Consider the following 19799-nt stretch of genomic DNA (forward strand, 5'->3'; position numbering starts at 1 on the left):
GCTACTGCGTTTTGAGGATGACTTACTGTGCTTGGACGATGAAGTAGTGGAGGACGGATGTCTGGACTTGCATGAAGAACCGGCTTTAGAACGTGGTTCACCACTGGCAGAATCAAGTTTGTCAGTCTCCTCCTTGATGCGTCTATCCAAATTATGCATGGCGTCATCAACGAGCTTTTCCTGTGTGTCGTGCACCTCTTGAAGGTGTCGCTGTTCAGCCAATGCTTCCTCTGTGTCCAGCTGATCCAAGATGTCACGCACGCGTTCCATATGAGCCGTCCAGTGCACAAACTCGCTAGTCAGAAGTGTTCTCAGATCGTGCAGATCGTCTACATCAGCTGCTTTATCCAGTTTTCCCAGACACTCTTGTATCCGTAGCCAATGCTTTTCAGACTCCTTGAGCCTCTCTGCTTTCTTGGCAGATAACAAATCTCGCATCTTGCGAGTCAGTGTTCTTTTCCGTGGTGGACATTTGGACTCAGCTTCATCATTGCCATTGGAGGGAGTAGTGGGTGTGTTGGCAGGATCTATGATATCCTCTTCACCTGCCGGATGTCCCACAGGAGTTTCCATTTTGGCAAAAAAAAGGTTTTTTAAAAAAAAATTTTTTTTGAAGCTGCAGTACTACTTCAGACCACTAGGGTGGCGCTGTTGCGGTGGCACTGTTGTGGTAGCGCAAGCACGTGACTTCTGTATGGCTTGAACAGAATTGTTGGCTGCACTTCCTAGGTTGGCCACCGGGGGCGCAGTGATAAAGCGGCAGTACTACTTCAGCCCACTAGGGTAGCGCTGTTGCGGTGGCACTGTTGTGGTAGCGCAAGCACGTGACTTCTGTATGGCTTGAACAGAATTGTTGGCTGCACTTCCTAGGTTGGCCACCGGGGGCGCAGTGATAAAGCGGCAGTACTACTTCAGCCCACTAGGGTAGCGCTGTTGCGGTGGCACTGTTGTGGTAGCGCAAGCACGTGACTTCTGTATGGCTTGAACAGAATTGTTGGCTGCACTTCCTAGGTTGGCCACTGGGGGCGCAGTGAGTGAGCTTTATAAGGATTCAGTTGTAGTTGCTCTAAGTGACCACTAGGGGTGTGGGTGTGCTCCTTAGCTGTGCCTACTCTTCTTATGCTAAATGCTTTTCAGGTTCCCCTTGTTAGCTGTGCGGATCAGAATTCTGTGTTGAGGAGTTGTTTGCGCTCAGCAACTTTTCCCAGCTTAGTGCTGGATTCTGGAGATGCTTTCAAACGCCTGTGCTCCTCAGAGTATGAATTCCTTTGTGTGCTCAGCATTTGGGGTTGTGGCGAAAGCGTTCTGTATTACAACAGCAGGCTGGCGTGAAGCATAGCCCTGAGCAATATTGCTGTTTTGCGATTCAAAGGCATGAGGTATATTCAAAGCGGTGTGAGAGAGGTGATCCGTACTGGAGCTCTCCTCCACTTTGAGTTAGGAAGCATTCAAATCACAAGCAACAGGTTGAAGGCATGAGACATTTCCTCTGCTTGAGAATAAAGCATGCAGGCGGCTGAAACATTCTTATTTAAGTTGCTGGTCTCCTTCTCCGGCTAGTGAAGGTGGGCTCCCAGGCTGATCAGTCAATTAGCAACTGAAAGGCGCCAGTATCAGCATTTACAGGACAAAGGGAACCTTTGCAGCCAGGAGAAGAGGGGGCTGATTTTGTTTTGTTTCCCATCTTCATGGAAACATGCACACGTTATTTTTTATCTTTGCAAGAGCAAACATGCTGTAGTTATGAAGGAGCAGAACATGCTTCTTACTGAAATTACTTTGTGAAGGATCAAGACGAGTCTTTTAACGAATTTACTATTCTGGAAGCAGCTGGGAAAGATGCTAGCTTCCAGATTAGCTCTAACGCGCTGCCTTTCTCAACCCAGATCGTAAAAGGGATCCTTACTCACAGTTTTAGCCAGTGAACGCAGCATGGTTCAAACATAAGCAAGATACATCTTTATTGGTCCAGATTTGTTGTAGACAAGCGGTAAATTCGTTATAACTGTCGCATCCTTGCTTGAGGAGCAGCGTCCCAAACAAAGGGAGGAAGAGGACAATCAAGTTTTTAACACCTTCACAGGAAGCCTACAATAAACTTCTATATTGAAGGGGGGACTACAATTCCCATGAGTACCAATTGTTAAAGGGACAGTACATAGTTCTGACTACACAGATACTGAGGCTTTCTAAGCTGTAGTTACAGTACAACAGTTAAAAAAAAATACCCAGCCCCTCTTAGCCCATTTCTTGACTGATGAAACGTCAGGCTTTTGGTCTACTCAGGACACAAGAGAAATCCCTGGAAAATTACTAAACGTAATTCTAGAGCTAACTGTTGCCAGAGAGACCAGCTTAGAGATGTTCACAGAACCAGTTGTGGATGAGTTCATTAAGTTCAGGCACCACTGAGGCCAGGGTCAGAGGGGAGGGGGTTCATCCCCTGCACGTCACCCTCATTCATGCTCAGAGCACTGGTGGGGGCTTGGCCTCTGGGGCATGGCCACGTGATTGGACCATCAGGGTCAGGCCATGCTGCGGGCAACATGGCGTAAGAATGTGATCTTCAGTTTGTTCATTGCTCCTGGCTTCGCTTTTGGGTCTGCCTTTAGCCACCTTGCTCTTGAACTGGCAGCCGGTCGGTTCTTGGTCTTTGGGATCTACAGTTGGAGGCCTGGGATCCTGGCGTTCTGTTTGGACTTTGTGGTTTGACCTGAAAAGGTAACAGTTGGATTATTAGGCACCAAAAGCCTGCTTAGAATTTTTTAAGTTAGCTATTTAGGCTTTGTTATTTTCTTTCTTGTCTTGCACAATTTCTGTATCTGTAATCTTTTGCACAGTTCTTAATAAACTTTATTAATTATACTTCATGTAGTGCTATTGGATGTGGAGGCTTCAGTCTGAAGCCATTACTTTGGCCCATTTAGCCTCAGCTACCAAATAACTGGTTTTGTGGAACTCAGCCTGCAGGTGTCCTACCTTGCAGGGCTGACTTCTTGGTTAACACCTCATACTGGCTGTTTCCACACGGCTCCCTGCTGCTCATAACAACCCGGAAGATCGCGCAAAAAACGCGGAAGATCGTGTTTTTTGCGCGATCTTCTGGGTTGTTACGAGCAGCGGGGAGCCGTGTGGAAACGGCTGCTGTTAAGAGATTTTGTTCTCTCGGTCTCTGAGTTTAGGGTTAGTTAGAGGAAACTGGTGGCAACTTGTTACCCTGGATAACGGGAAGTGTGTTTTTGTTTCTTGACCCTCCTGGCCTCCTCAAGGACTTGGGGGACCGGTGACAGATACTATGAGAGCCATCAATGGCCCTTGACATAGCTGGCCACTCCTTTCTCATCATATCAGGTTGAAGGGTAGATTTCCCAGGCCTGCCACTCTCTGTTGTCCTTGTTGCTACTCAACAGGGCAACAGGGGGAATATGGGGGAGGGGTGGCAGGCGTGGCAAATACCTGGAAGTGATGTCACTGCATTGGCATGACACTCTAGGATTCCACCCCCCCCCCCAAATAAAACTGTATGGTAAAAGAACTGTATGGTCTAAGATCTTCCCAAAACTCTGTGGTTTTACCATCCCAACGCAACATCACTCCCCTCATCCCCCTCCTGCTGGCTCCTCCATTTTATCCTCACAACAACCCTGTGAGGAAGGTTAGGGTCAGCGTGTGTGTCTGGTCCAAAGTCACCCAGAACAGGGATGCAAATCTGGTTCTCCCGGATCCTAGACCATCCACTACACCACGCTGGCTCCTCACTGGAAGGTTTGGCATTGGCAGAGCGAGATATGAGCTTGAGGTGCGCACAGACCCAGTCCTGCTGTTCGGAAAGAGTGAAGTACGGGCCAGGAGTCCCTTCCATCAGGCGCATTCAGCTGATAGCGCAGCCAGCGCAGCCATGCCGAGCTTACCATCGGAGTCTGCTGTGTGGCTGGTTTAGAATGCAGCAGCCCAATTAATGCCAGGAGCTAGCTGACAGGAAGACATTTCTCCTGCACTCCCTGACCGTTGGTTTCTGAGTCCAGTCTAAGGTTCTGGTTGTACCTTTCAAATCCTTCATGGTCCAGGGCCGACACATCTAAAGGACTGGACTCTCCCTATGTGCCCCAGAGAGGCAACTGCAGTCCTCAGGCTGCCACAGGCCAGCTGCTCCGCTGCGTGTGTGTGATTGAGCACCACTCCATCCCGAGAGGGGTTTAGGAAGCCCTGCAAGGCCATTGCACTTGTTGTGGCTTTGAATGAGGTGAGGCTGCAGGTGTTTTTTTGAGGGAAGGCGGCTGTTGGGGGTTTCGTTGTAGTAGATCTGAATTTATAAGCTGTCTTGAGCTATGGGGGAAAGCAGGTATGTATATTAGAGGCAGGCCATGGCAAGCCACCTCTGAGCATGTCTTGCCTTATAAACCCCAGCAGGGGCTGCCAGAAATAACATGCAACTTGACTGCACTTTCTTCCACCACCAGGTCTATATCAAGAAGAGGGAGGGTGTATGAGCGTGCGTGCGTGCGTGCGTGCAGGTGTGCATCTGTCCTAGCTGCAGTAAAGAGGGACCGCATACTCTGCCGCTTGGAAACTGGGCTGTGGGGCTTAGTGGGTCTGCTGGAGCACAAGCGGGAGGGCAACCTTCAGGTGGTGGAAATTATATTACCAAACAAACCCTTTGTGCACCACTTGGGTCTCTGAGCACATTTGTAGAGGGGCTACTAAAAGAACAAACCACTTATGTTATTGATTTATTCTGTCCCTTTATTCTAGTTTTCCAGGCAATGGAATCCAGCCCTGATTCCACCATGGCAAACTTCGCAAAAACGTACCGAGTGATTTTGCAAAAGCTGACTGTGAAACGGAGGTGAGCAAGGGAGGCTGTCAAGGGGATGCAGGACACAGAACTATTTCTTAGTCAGCACAAGAGGAGAGAGTGGGGAAGTGGGGGGAGTTCCAGGGAAACAGGAAGGGCGGCCATGAAACACAGTGGGTGTGTGTGCATGTGCGTGGTTGCGAGGAGGAGGTCCCTCAGCAGCCCACCTGCTGCCAGGTCAGAGAGAGATGGGAAGGGCTTTAGGGGGCGGACAGACCAGAGCTTAAGAGTGCGACATCTAGTCACCCCAGACAGCACATGAGATGGGGGAAGCCGCCTCTTTCCCCGCTCAAGTCCTGGCTGGTCTTTGCTGCTGGGGAGACTTTCAACAGCATTTTGCTCCTGCAGGCTTGCTGGAGCTGGAGAAAGGAGCGGCCAAGCGCTTGACAGCAGCAGCCAGGACGGTAAGGCGGGTGGGGAGGAACACGGGACTCTCTTCCGGCACTCCTGCCTCGGTCAGCCCTGTTCCCCAGGGTGAAATGCTCACCCCTCCCCAAACTGCCGATCTCAATCTCTGGCAGGGATGGGGGCGGGGGCGGAGGGGGGGGGCTGGTCAGGTCGTGCCCCTCTTGCTTGGACAATGCAAGATCCGAGTTTCCTCACAAGACTTCCGGGGGGGGTCAAAATTCCACAGGAGGAGTTACACCTCGGCTTTGGGCCTCACTTCAGAGGAACTGCGTTAGCCTTGAAGCTCAGAAGCCAAACTCAAATAATGCTTTTTCCTTCTTTCCCTGCCCACCTTTAGTGATCGCATTTCTCAGGGTAGTGGGCTCAGGGGCGTCTATCTTTTGAGGCGATGCCTGTGGTAAAATGCCGCCACAAGCCCTTGTTTTTACTATGGAGAATTTGAGATTTGCTCAGCCAGCCCAGTCTCAAGGGGCTAGACTGCTTCATCCCGTGCTGGAACAACAGAAAACTACTCCGCTCCACCCTCTGAGACAGCCTTTCAAGTACTTGAAGAGGGCTGTCTTATTGCCCCTTAGTTGCCTTCTCTCCAGGCTAAACATGCGCTACATCACACTGCTGCCTCATGTTCAGTGTGTGATCTACTAAGACCCCTAGATCTTTTTGCTCCTTTCACACTGTACTACTGCCAAGACTCCCCCACCCTATAAAGATGTCTTTGTTTTTTTTACTAATCTACTAATTTACCTTACATTTATCCTTGTTGTGATTCATGTTGTTAGTTTTAGCCCAATTTTCCAGCCTGTCAAGATCATCTTGGATCTTGATTCTGTCTTCTACTATATTTGCTACCCCTCCCAATTTGCTGTCACCTGCAGATTTAATGAGAACCCCTCTATTGCCCCATCCAAGTCATTTATAAAGTTGCTGTACAACATAGGGCCCAGCAGGGAAGATCCCCAAGGCACACCGTTTGTCGCTCTTCTCCCAGACGATAAGGAATCATTTGCAAGCACCCTTTTGTGTATGATTCACCTAATAGTAGACATATCCAAACCACATTTTACTAGCTTGTCAATAAGAATAGCATGCAGGACCTTATCAAAAGTCTTATAGATACCAAGTTAAACTATGCCCACAGCTTTCCCCTGATCCACCAAAGTAGTAACTATATCAAAAAAAGGAGATAAGGTTGGTCTGCTGTGACTTGTTCTTGAGGAACCTGTGCTGGCTCTTAGCAATCACAGCCATCTTTTCTAAATGCTCAAGGACTGACAGCTTAATGATTTGTTCTAGAAGCTTTCCAGCTATGGACGTCAAGCTGACAGGTTGGCACTTCCGGATTCTTCCCCCCCCCTCTTCTTGAAGATGGGAACAACATTTGCCCACCACCCAGTGGCAGACTGGCCAGGGTGTCAGCTTGCCCCATGGCAAGTGGGCCCTGTGGGCCCCTGATGAAGTGGGCCCCCTTAAACATTAGACAATACGTTAAAAATCCCCTGATTTAGAAAACTCCCACAGCGGGAGGAAAATGGCAGCTGCCAGGGGATGCTCTAGAATTTCCTTCCTCTTAATCTCTATGGTAACATAGAGTGGAAGGCTAGAGCACCCTGGCTGCTGGAGGGCTGGTGGCTGCCTACTGTCCCCCCCCCCAGCTCAGAGCTCATTAGCTCAGGGCAGGGATCCTTGTGGGTTGGCACCATCCCCCCTTCAGCCCAGGGTTGCGGGCCCTGTACGGGGTGGGGGCGCTGGAGTAGGCAGTCCGCGCTCCCACCGAGCAAGAGGTTTGCCTCCCAGGAGCTGCGGCTGCCTACTGCCTGGCTGTCCTCCTGGTGCTCTGCCCCGCCGCAGAAGAACAGAACAGAGGTGAGTCGCCCTCTCCACTTTCTCCCCGTGGGCAGCCAGCGCTGTCCTGTGTGCGTGTGCGTGCGTGCAGTGTGGGTGGGAGGCTGTGAGGCCTGACAGGGGAGTGGAGTAAGTAAGCAAAAGAGAGAGTGTGTGTGTGTGTGTGTCTGTGTGTCTGTGCATGAAAGAGAAAGAGAAGCCTGGGTTGGGGGGGGGATGGGCTGCAGAGCCGGCAGGCGAGTGGAGCAAACAAGCAGCAGAAGCAGAGGCGTATCGTCATGAGGATCATAGACATCGTAAAGATGGTAGGCCAGCAAGCACTTCCTTTTTGAGGTCACGGAAATGGATCGGCCTGCCCTCTGGATAGTGAGGTTCGGGATCATGGCCGTTTTTTAGCTACAGCGCGTTTGGTGGCAAAATGTGGCCCCGTTATGGCAGCTCACGTTTCTGCAGTACAAAACAAGTCTACACAAAGAATCAAACGATTAGAACAACAAGGAAAGGCTCAAGGTAAAGGCCGTGGTGGGCTTGTGACGCACCTGAGTAAAACGACTCTCTTAAAATTGATCCCCCAAAATGTTTACCTGATAGTACAGATGGAGCTGCAAGCTACCATGGCCAGTGTAATGGTTTACAAAGTGAAATTGCTGATGTGGCTGATGAACATGTTCATATATGGTGCTATGCCCATGTCTTGAATTTGGTGATAACTGAAACAACAAAATGTTGCGTGCCTACAGTTTCTTTTTTCAATTTGCGCCAGAATTTAGCAACTTTTGTGAAAACATCATACAAGAGAATGGCTGTATGGATAGAAGTTGTTGGAAAACATTTAGGACAAGAAAAATGAAACGATTTAAGAATCAAACAAGTAAAACAAGAATCAAATGTTTTACTTCAAAGTCTTCTAAAGTTTGAAACAATATTGACAGCATTTACTTACTTGTACATATTTGAAACTCCAGCCCCGTTATCAAGTTATGTACAGACAAGTGGTTTAGATATGTTTACTGCATGGAGTTTAGTAGATTCAGCTACAACAAAGTTGAAGGAACAGACAAGAACATTTGTTAACGTTCACAGCAAGGCATTAGAATTTGTAAATAAATGTAATAACAAGATTTTGGATGAAAATCAAACATTGGAAATTGACTCTTTGGAAACAGCATTGCCAGTTAAGAGGCAGAGAGAGAAGAAAATAATGGCAGGTGAGCTTATAGATGAAGAAGGAAATTCCTCAAGATTCTCTAGCTGATTTTCGAGTAAATGTGATTAACCTAATAATGGACCGCATTGTCCAGTCACTAGATTCATGCTTTGTACAACACAAAACGTTGTATAAAGATTTATCCTGCTTGGACCCAGCAAAGTTTAAAACTATTGCAGAGGAGGGCCTTGAAGACGAAGCACTGGAAGGTATTATTAAGCTATCTCCACAAATCAGCAAAGATCGAGTAATATCGGAATTGTTTTCTTTTGCTTCGAACTTTGATGTATTAAAGCTATTGCTTAATGATGGTGAGAATATGGATTCCAGTTGCAACAAGTGTAAAATTTGTAGCACTTGCCCATCGTGTTTACTGAAAATTCTGGCATCCCACAGACTTCATGACAAGGCATATGATGATAACCTTTATGAACTTTATAAAGTCATTGCACACTCTCAGTTACTCAAGTCCAACATGAGAAGACATTGAGAAGGCTAAGAAATTCTTAGAAGGCTAAGAAATTCACTGTCTGAGGAGAACTTGGAATCATACATGTTGCTATCCATTGAGAAGGAATTGTTAGATGAATTGGAGGCAGAAGCAATGATTGACAGATTCGCACAGTCGTCTAGTGAATTCAAACAATTGCTCTTAATATAGTGGACTGCATGAAATATGCTTTTGAACTACCTGTTAATGTGTAAAATGTTCAGTACAAGCAAACTATTTAAAATATCCACCATTTATTTAAAAAATTTTAAAATTAAAAATTTAATTATAACAATCTGTAGTTACATTTAGTATCTACTGTATACTGCCAGTAATATATACAATATATGTATATTGTAATTACTAACAAATACACATTTATTTTGCAAAAATTTTAATTGTACCTTTTTTCCATTTACGTATTTTTTGAAAATTTTATTTATTTCTTATAAAAATTAAATGACAGCCTTATAGTTGTGGGTGGGCCCCCTTCGTCTCCTGGCAACCAATATTTTTAGACCCAGGCGGCCACGGCCACCACCAACTGGCACCTCACCTGTTCTCTAAGACTTCTCAAAGGTGATAGGCAGAGGATCCAAAATTATGGCAGCAAGTTCCTTTGCCACCCTAGAGCTCAATCCGTCTGGCCCTGAGGACCTGGTTTCACTTAAAGAGGCTCAGTGCCTACGCACCATCCCACGCCCAGGCTGCCCTTGCCCTCCTTCATCGTGTGCTCTTTCTTGCTTTGTTGAACACAGTTTCCCTTGTAAGAGAAGACGGGAGCAAAATGGGAGCGCTCACCTTTTCCTTCTCCTGCCTCCCCCTAGCCTCAAAGAGCATAATACCCTGCTAAACGGTCAGTGCTTTTGCCATTCAAAGGCTCAGCTCTTGGTTTGCTTCCCCCACTTGGGTATCTTACTCCAGCTGTTGCAGGCTTAACAGGTGCAGAAATGGAGGGATCACTCCCAGTCCCCTCCTCACACTTCTCCTAGGAAAGCATGCCCAAATGGCATGGAAGTGTTTGCAAACATTAAACTACCATCATCCAAATACTTCACTAATAAAGTCATAGATAGAGACATACACACATGCCTATATTTACACAACAAACTGGTGGAAAGGTTAAAAAGAAAATTGGTATAACAGCAGTTCTTCTGACCATATTTTTTACTTATCTGTAAGTATGTCTTTGTCATTGTAAACTTGTATTTATTTACCCTATGGCATTGTTTATGGAAATGTTCTTGATACTGATTGTACTAATCTCACACTATGTAATCCACCTTGAGTCTCAGTGAGAAAGGCATACTATAAATAAATAAATAAATAAATAGGTCCCTTTTCTTGGAGTTACAAGCATTTAGAAATGGTTCCTACCTCTGTTTCATAGTTCATTCATTGATGAATGGCACACGGTTATCATCGCCTTTGAAAAAACTGAGCCATCAGCTGAGAAAGCAAAGGGTGAACTCCCTGCCTTAGGATGGTACCAAGTCTTTTCATCCCCCTCTGTCTCCAGCCCTCCTGCCCAGGGAGAGAGTTGCTGGGACATTTGGCGCTCAGGCCTGGGGCTGAGGTGCCACTTTTGCCACCCTCTTTGTTCTTTCCCTAGGGTGGGTGAGCTGCACTTCTAAGGAGAGCTGCTTCAGATCCAAACTACAAGTGACGCCTTACACAGGTTGGACACTAGTCGGCTTCCCTCAAGTTTTGATGGGAAATGTAGGCATCCTGGTCTTGCAGCTGTAATGGAGAGCCAAGCTGTAAAACCAGGGCGCCTACATTTCCCATCAAAACTTGAGGGAAGCCGACTAGTGTCCAACCTGTGTAAGACGTCACTTGTAGTTTGGCTCTCAGTCTCCTGTCGTGGGCTGACTCATCCCCCCCCCTCCACTTTTCCTTTGCGTCCTGTTAGCCACTAATAACCTCTAAGCATGGGTGAAACGCAAACCCATTTGCGGTAAACCTTGATGGAAATCCTGGGGTGCAGAGCATTTCTTCACAGATATCCAGAGCAACACCATCCCCAACAGGTCCTTCCTGTCCTATCTATACAGTATCCATCCAGGGATAATTGTGTTCCAGGGCCTGGGACTTTTTAGTTTCAGGGTGGGGAAGACTAAGGGGGGACATGGTAGAGGTTTAGAAAATTATGCATGAAGCAAGGAAAGTGAATAGAGGAAGTTTTTTTTCTTTCTCCCATAATATTAGAACTCAGGGATACCAGATGAAGTTGATGGGCAATAGGTACAGGACAGACAAAAGGAAATTATTCAACAAGTAATTAAATTGTGGAATTCTCTGCCAGTAGGCATAGTGATGGCTACAAGCATAGATTTTAAAACAGGATTAGATGGATTAATGGTGAAAAGGTCCATCTATGCCTAATGCCCAATATGACTAAGGGAACCTGGGCAGCTGTTTTAACCCTCATCTTCCCAGTGTTGTGTGGAGAGAGGCACAACCTTACCTAAGAAATGGAAGTTGTGCCCACTCTTGTGTTCTCCTGCCCTCACACACAGAAATATATCACCAGAAACAGAGATGGAAAAGTGAACCAATTCAGCTCAGCCCTAATTGGTTCAAACTGCTGCTGCTTGGGAAATGCCTGCTGCAAATGGAACCGCCAGGCCTAAACCAGAGCTTCTCGTGGGCAGAGGCTACTGCAAAGAGCGATGCAGTTGCGGGAGCGCATTGACTGGAGAAGTGCCTCTGAACATTTCTCTGTCCAAACCAGAAGAGAGCAATGGGCTTACCACGAAGCTTACCTTCATGACGCTTACTCAGATAGGAGCGCTGTATTGTAGGGAGGCGATCTTACATGATCCGCTAATGAGTTAGGAACAATAGACCTCACCACTATGTTGTATTGGATTCCTGCTAATGCTATGGCTTTGTGAACTTGTATCTAACCTAGGGCACCATTTATAGAAATGTTCTTAATATTGACTGCACTAATGTCTCACACTGTGTAATCTGCCTTCTCAGTGAGAAAGGCGGACTATAAATGACATAAATATGAATGAATGAATGAATGAATGAAATGAATGAATGAATGAATGAATGAATCTGAGCTCATCCTCTGCTCAGAGAGGACACCTAGAATCACCTGCTCCTCGACAACCACTGCTTCTGAGAATGGGCTGTTGAGGTGTGAGTCTGCTAAATTAGGGTAGGCCAGGACAGCTTGGGCCCCGGCCCTTCTCACTATGGCCTATACTACAGTTCTGCCATTGTCTTTCACAAATACATCTGAGCCTTTTGGGAATAGGCAGTAAATACTTGGCTTGGTTTTAGATTTTTTGTAAATACTTTGTTTCTTCAGGTGTAGTACACAAAAACTGGAGGGCAGCTCCTCATAGTGGAAATGTGATTATCTACATGTTCCCCCCCCCCAGTTGTTGGATAGGGAGTCCCCTATGGATGGTGTAGGGGACCACTGAGGCTAGAGGCCTAGCACAGAACGCTCAACTTGGCCACTTTTTTTACAGTGGCCCAGCTGTGCTGAGCTGGAGGAGGGAAGGGGCCCTGGTTCAGCGGAAGGGCATCCGTTTTGCAGGCAGAAGGTCCCAGGTTTGATCCTCAGCATCCCCAGTTAAAAGGGCCATGTGGTAGGTGATATGAAAGGCTCTGCCCGAGGCCCTGGGGAGCCGCTACCAGTCTGAGTACATTCACCATGTACTTTTTTCCTTACTCAAGGGAAACAACTCAGCGAGCTGGAAGAGCGAGCTGTCAGCCCCATGTTGCAGCTAGAAGGAACGCCAGTGCTGAAGAGGAGGGAAACTCTGGAAGTGCCAACACCCACGCGGACCAAGAGACCATTTGCCCAGAGAGGTAGGGCTGAGAACGTGAAAGGAAGGGCTGGCCAGTCTACTTTGTCAGTTAATTTATAGACCAACAAGGCAGTTTACAACACAATAAAAATCTACCAAAGGCCAGTAAGAACATTTTAAAAAATGAACTGAAACACATTAGCAATCAATAAAAAAAAATAGAAATCAATAACATACAGTATGCCTCCAGTGCCCCTTTTCCTGCAAAACCATTTCTTATTGATCAAGCCCTTGAGTGTACAATATACAGTCAGCAAGTAACTGCATGTGGCTTGGCAGGCACATGTTGTGTGGCCCACAGCTCTGTGCCACGCCACCCTCCCAGAAGCTCCACTCTTTGTCCCTTCACTGCGGAGCAAGGCGGGGGTGGAGAGGATGGGGTCTTAGGGTTCTGGCCCAGTCAGCTTGGGGGATCCAGACACCCCTGGAGCAGACTCAGCCAAGCAGCCCTTCTGAAGATGGAGGCCCTGCAGGGGCCACTCAACCCAGGCCTCTGCACCAGCCTCAGTGGCAAAGAGATGCAGCCTGTCAGTTCTAGGGATGGCAGTTCAAGGCAGATAGATCCCCAAACCCCCCCACAGCAAGCACTCCAGTACATTGGATGGAAAGGTTTTATTATAGAGATCTAGTAAGTTCATGAGTACATCCATAGATGGATAAGTTGGCAGGAATGAGGATACAAGCAAAGGCACTTTGATATAAGGAGCATGATTCCCCCTCCCCCTTGGGCAGTTAGCAGCTAGGCACAAAAATCCCAAAGTCTCATGAGAAACACAATAGCTTTGTCTGGGCAGAGAAAGGTAAAAGATTACAAGGAATTCAACTCCCTCTGTCTCTTGCGAAAAGTTACAGTACAGCTACAAGGTCAACAAGCAGACTCCAGAGATAAGAGGCTCAGCATTATTACTTTCGTTTTCAGGCAGGCCAAGGATGGCATGATTGTAACGGTTACAATATATGAGCATGATATGAGAGCCTACAGGTACACGGTGGGACCAAATCAATACAGAGAGCAGAGAACATATGAATGGCATGGACGAATGGCAGGCAGACACGGCACAGCCTCTCCCCCAGCCCCCACCATCACGGCTAGCATCATTCTCTTAGGACACCTCAAGCCTCTTCACAGAGTCGCAGAGCATCAAAGGTGCACAGCTCTGTACCTCTCTATCCAGATCTCCTGGTGATGCACTAAAGGTCTTAAGTCACCGACTAAAAGCTGTGGTGAAGTGGCTGGAAGCAAATAAGTGGGAACTGAGTCCAGGCAAGACAGCTGTGGCTCTGATTGGGAAGGCGGGGGGGCGTTATTTTTGCTTCATTTGCACCCCACCTTTCTCCCCAAGGGGGACACAAAGTGGCTGACGTCATTCTCTCCTCCACCGCTTTTTCTGTGCAGCAAACGCTGTGAGGCAGGCCAGGCTGAGAGTTTGTGACTGGCCTCAGGTCACCCACTGGGCTTCCATGGCAGAGCAGGGGATCGAACCTGGACCCCCCAGAACCTAGTCAAGCACTCTAACTACTGTACCGCACTGTCACTGGATCTTGAAGCACCCCACTTGCATAGGAGCTCAGTTGACTCTTGCGGATTCGGTTAAGAGCCTAGGGGGTTATACTGGACCCAGCACTGATGCTGGAGACGAAGTTAGTGCAGCTGCAAAAAAAAGAAAGTCTTCTTCCAACCCAAGTCTAGCCTGGAAGACGGCCCCCTCCCCTGACGCAGCCAGTCTGGCTGCCCAGATGCCCACCATTCCTAGTCTCAGCTCAAGGTTTTGGTTCTCATGTAAAAAGCCCCTCGTCGTGGACTTGGCCTCTCTTACCTGCAGGACTCCCTCTCCCTCTCTGTTCTGCCGCAGCAAGTGTGCTCCTCTGACCAGACCCTTCCGCAGGTGCCCCCATAGCATAAGCTGCCCCCCACACACACGCCTTCCCTGAGGGGCCCCCCACCTGCCTCAGGAGGTCAGGGAAGCTCCCACTCTCCTGGCTCTCCCCAAACTATGCAAAGCTGAACCGTTCTGGAGGGCTTTTTAGAGGCGAGCGCGTGATGGAGCATCCCACAAAGTCTGTTCCCCTTTGCTGGGGAAGGGCACCCTCATGCCAAAAGAGGAGCATGGGTCGGGGTGGCGGCCAAACGACAAAGAGCACCTGTTCTCCTGGCAATGGTCCAACTGGCAGCAAAAGAGAAAGAAAAAGCTGGGCTTGAACCCATGATCCCCTCACCCAAGACTAGCACCCTATTGAGCCAAGTGAGCACAAGCAGAGGTGGAAGGCCACTGGGCATCCCACTGCAGCCCTGGCATGGTTAAAAAAAATCCCAAGAAGTGATCAGTCTCCCCCACCCACCCATTTGCACTGAGGTTTTGAGCTTCAGGCACCAGAAGAGACAGGACTCCAGAGTGCTCCAAACACTGGCTATAACCATCTAAATGACACGTACCCATCCCCGTGTGGTGCTGCCTGTCGGCCGAGTCTGCTCCATCCACTGCTACTGCTGGATGGAGCCCTGCAAGGCAGTCGATGCCTTGACTGTATGTCCAGCACCACCACAAAACACAGTGGGGCAGCTGCCAGTCACCCCCAGGCTAGAGGTGTGCATTCCGGAATTCCCGAACTAAAAATATTTTTAAAATAGCTGTTTTATTATTTATTTATTTATTTATTAGATTTTTAGTCTGCCCTCCCCACCAGGCGGGCTCAGGGCAGAGTACAGCATTTCAAATTACATAAATACAGTTAAAAACAGAAACAGTTTTGGTTTTTCATAATGGTTATGCAACTCTAGGAATCTTAGTCATTATGAAAAACAAACACATCCGAAAAACGTATGCTTTTTTGTGTTTGGATGCTTACCACAAGCATTGTTCTTTTTTGATCCTCTGAATTTCCCAGGCAGTAGTATTTTTCCATTCCAACCAGATCCAACCCGGTGAGTGTTGACTCTCCTGGCCAGCACAAGTTTCTCATGACCAGAGAGGGTGGCTCCCAGCTAGCCCACAGCAGGAGCAGAACCTGGCAGAACTGGTCAAGGCAGCAGAATCCTATCTTTACTACATGCATCCAAAACCTAGGAACCGTTTGGATAACCCCATCAGAGAGACGTGGAGCATCCTTCTGTTTCACACAGGCTGCAGGGCGTATCCTGACAGCCAACAAGGATCTCACTATTAGCTGCATTGTCGTCATCAGCCATGCCTCCAAGCCTCTCGAGACAAGTGGGCAACCCATGCAAGCTCCTGCCAGATTCCACGGTGGGAAGCTCGTCCCCCAGTTCCACAGCTGGCTGCAGCCTCATTATTATTCTCCTCCAGAACCTCAAAAGATCAAGGGCCCAGACCAAACCAGCGGCTAAGGTTGTGCCCAGTTAGCTGAGCTTCTCCAAGATTTGACCGCTGTAGCTGAACTGTGATTTTAACAAAGCTTCTTCAGCAACTGTAATGTTCCTGTTGTAACTATAATAGTGGGATACAGATTTTGTTAAAAATTAGAAAGGTACAATCTGAGCTGCCGCAACTCTTATTTGAAGCAGGATCTTGACCAACCAGCTCAGGAAACTCTGTCAACGTCCCCTGCAATAAGGCAAGACTCAGAGCTAAATTACGTGATGTTACCAGAACTGCTATTTTATGGGGAAATTAACAAGCAGTTCAGCTTGAGCTAGCGCGGATCTTGACCAATGTATACCAGAGTCCGTACTTCCGGATTACTCACGCAATAAAGAGGCAATAACTAATCAATACAAAACGTGTTTACTGGGATGTTGCATAAGCCTACAATAGCACATACAAGCAAGAAACATACAAGAGCTAGGAAATAAAGAGTGGAAAAATAGAGCCGTTTGCATTAGCAGGGAGCCCACTTGAGATCGAAGAAGCGGGACGATGCGTGACCTGATCATGGCGAGAAGCAGAGAAGCAGCAGCGAAGCGGGGCGATATCTAATGCCTGCACTAGATATGCAGAGTGGCGGTCAGGGGTCAGAAGAGGAATGGCGCGCCCGGTCGGGGTCAGGAGAGGAATGATGCACACCTCATGGCAGGCAGAGCCTGCTTAAGTACCCAAAAATGTACCCCAAGGCGGGGGCCTTCCATGTGGTTCTCAGGAGGGGAAACAAAAGCTTGATGGCTCTGTAACTATCGCTAATGGGCCACTTTAGGGTCTGAATGTATGATTGTGACACCTTAGGAAGAGGGGACAAAGGAGGGGAGGGAGTGCCGGGTGGGTTGATCGGATCTGCCAGGAGGCTGGAGTTGTCTTGATGGGATCTGCCCTGGAATGTGGTGGTTGTATTGACATGCGCCCATTGGGGCGGCTTCCAGCGATATGCATATCAGGGTGAGGCTGGGCTCCGTGAACGTGACAGGAGCCTGGTCTTGAAATGGCAGCCTCAGAACAAACTGTCCATGGTGATTCTCTGCCGCCTGAGAACATGGCTTCTCTCCTGGCATTCTTCATGGGCTGGCTAGCAGGCTGCCCAGTAGCAGGGCAGACTCCGTGACCGTCCTGCAAGGAGCTCCCCACAGGAACTGACCAGGGGGTACCTGGCCAGGCTCACGGAGGGTCCCTCCGGCTGGCACTGTGCTGCTAGTGGCATGGCTCTGGGCCCAGGTGTGGCATGTGTCCAAGGAGGCAGGAGGCACTGGTGAACACAGTCCATACTAGCAGAGAGGCAGGAAGCAGACATGGGCAATGCTGCCCCTAACAGAGTCTTTGGCAGAGCCTCAAAACAGCAAGGCAGGAAACTGACACAGTTCAGAGCAGGCTCCATAACAGGAGGGGGGGCAGTCCCTGGCAACAGTGAGATGAATTACATGAGGACGCTCAAGTGAAGGGAGACGCAATGTTAGCTGGGAAATGTAGTTTGAATTTCACCTCTCTACAGAGCCAGCAAAGATTGCTCCTCAGAGGGTTTGTTAATTTCCTCTTTGCTTCCTGAAGGCGCTGTCAAGTATTAACAAATTCTCTGAGAAGCGATCTTTGGTGATTAAGTCCACTGACTTTGCCACTGACATCACCAATAGATGCCTATGACAATGTTACTACAAGAAATAAAACAGACCATGTGAATTATGAATATATGACAGAGAAGAAAAATAAAAACATGGCAAGAAATTCAATCACAAGGAAAAATATTTCATGGTTGGTGTATTATCAGTTGGTATACAAACTCAACTATCCAAACTCAACTATCCAAAGAACAACTATCCAAAGAAGGCGGCCGATGCGGAGATAAAACAATGTTTGAACAACTAATGAGCGGAGAGTCAAGACATCTCTAAGGAAAAATACACAAAATTCTACTGCAATATGCCACAGAATTGGCACACGTCAAAAATTGTATGATAAAGTAGATGCAGAACTTTGGAGAAAATACTTCTATGAGCCAATGGGGAAAAGAAATTAAATTTACAGATTGTCAAATGTTAAGAGAGAATTTGTATAAAATGCTTTTTAGATGGTATATTACCCCTAAAGACACTGAAAAAGCTAACAAGGATTATAGTGGAAGGTATTAGAAATGTCAATATATAGATGAAAAATAGAAAAGAGTCCTGTAGCACCTTTAAGACTAACCAACTTTACTGCAGCATAAGCTTTTGAGAATCACAGATGCATCTGACAAAGAAAATTGTGATTCTCGAAAGCTTATGCTACAGTAAAGTTGGTTAGTCTTAAAGGTGCTACTGGACTCTTTTCTATTTTGCTACTACAGACTAACATGGCTAACTCCTCTGGATCTAATATGTAGATGAAACATTCTATCATACTGTATGTGGTGGCCAAGTAAGAAGGCAAGAAAGTATTGGACAAAAATACACGAAGAGATTTGAAAGATATTAAAGCTTCGCTTTGAGCTAAATCCCAAAAATAAGTTATTCAGTATTTCACCTAGTAATATAAAAACACACAGTGTGAGAATAGTATATGCAGCAAAATAAAAGGCAGAATCTTGCCCAGAAATGACTGAGTGGATGAACAAATTGTATGAATATGCATCTATAGTCAAACTTCTTATACACATAATAGACCAATCTTAAAATTTCAGAAAAAATTGACTTATTTTTTTTTTTTTTAGAAAAGTTTTTATTGGGTTAGGATCAATTATTTATACATTACAATCAATTTCCCCATTTTCCATTTCTAACCCCCTCCCTTTCCCCCCCTTTTTTTGTTGACTTCCAACAGTTTTCCAACCCTTTGTCCCTTTTCCCTTACTCCTTTTAAATTCCTCTATCTAACAAATATATGGTCTCCCATTTGTTCTAAGCAATACATTCTTAACTATTTTTAATACTCTATACCCAAACTATGAGTCATTATTTCCATATTGGATAAACAATTTATCCCAATTTCCATAATTCCAATTTCAAATATTTCTATAAATCATAAACCATATAGATCATACATTCGTTTAAATCAAACAATTTGACTTATGCTCTATATGTTACTCATTCTTTTAGTTATATATAATTACTTTAATATTTCTACTTCCCTTCAATAATAATTCTATATAACTATCATCACATAATCAATCAATTTGACTCATATATATCTTCAAATAAACATATTCAGTTTGTTACATTATACCAGTCTTACCAAAAAGAAAATATTATTAGTTAATCAATCCTTATAATTAGCCCTTATGATTAGTTATTTTCTATCGATATTCTGTTTATTCGTCTATATATATCTGTATATATATCAATCTATTAATCTAACTGCTTAGAAGTTCACAATTATCTCTTCTCCCCCCCGGTAAAGTCACCCCCCTCTACATTTTATTGTACTTCAGTAGTTCTCAAACTGCCACAGTTCTCCTCCCACCTCCCATTTCTTCTCCAAATATTTTTTCAGCTTCTCCCAGTCTGTGTTAAACTGCCCTGAGTCCAGATTTCTCAGTTTTCTTGTCATCTTGTCCATTTCTGCCATGTACAGCAATTTGTAAATCCAATCTTCAATAGTTGGCACTTCTTGTACTTTCCATTTTTGCGCATACAAAAGTCTAGCTGCTGCTGTCATATAAAATATCAACGTCCTATGATGGGCTGGAATTCCCTCCATGCCCAAGTTTAGTAGCAGGAGTTCTGGGTTCTTATTTATTTGAAATTGTAAAATTTCACTCATTTCTCTTATTATTTCACCCCAGTACTGCCTAGCTACCTCACACGACCAC

At 46.5% G+C, this 19799-nt stretch overlaps 1 protein-coding gene across 1 annotated transcript in view; it reads left to right on the top strand.

The window, feature by feature from the left end:
* LOC129336913 (maestro heat-like repeat family member 5) overlaps window positions 1-15920 on the top strand; it is a 120279-nt gene extending 104359 nt beyond the window's left edge. Inside the window, exons 30-33 of the mRNA XM_054990329.1 lie at window positions 4753-4846; window positions 5204-5259; window positions 12499-12633; window positions 15519-15920. Of these exons, the coding sequence (XP_054846304.1) occupies window positions 4753-4846; window positions 5204-5259; window positions 12499-12633; window positions 15519-15559 (326 nt within the window). The 3' untranslated portion in view covers window positions 15560-15920. The remainder of the gene's footprint in view (window positions 1-4752; window positions 4847-5203; window positions 5260-12498; window positions 12634-15518) is intronic.
* Window positions 15921-19799: the final 3879 nt, after the last annotated feature.

This window comes from Eublepharis macularius, chromosome 10 (assembly GCF_028583425.1).
Source record: "Eublepharis macularius isolate TG4126 chromosome 10, MPM_Emac_v1.0, whole genome shotgun sequence".
NCBI lineage: Eukaryota > Metazoa > Chordata > Lepidosauria > Squamata > Eublepharidae > Eublepharis > Eublepharis macularius.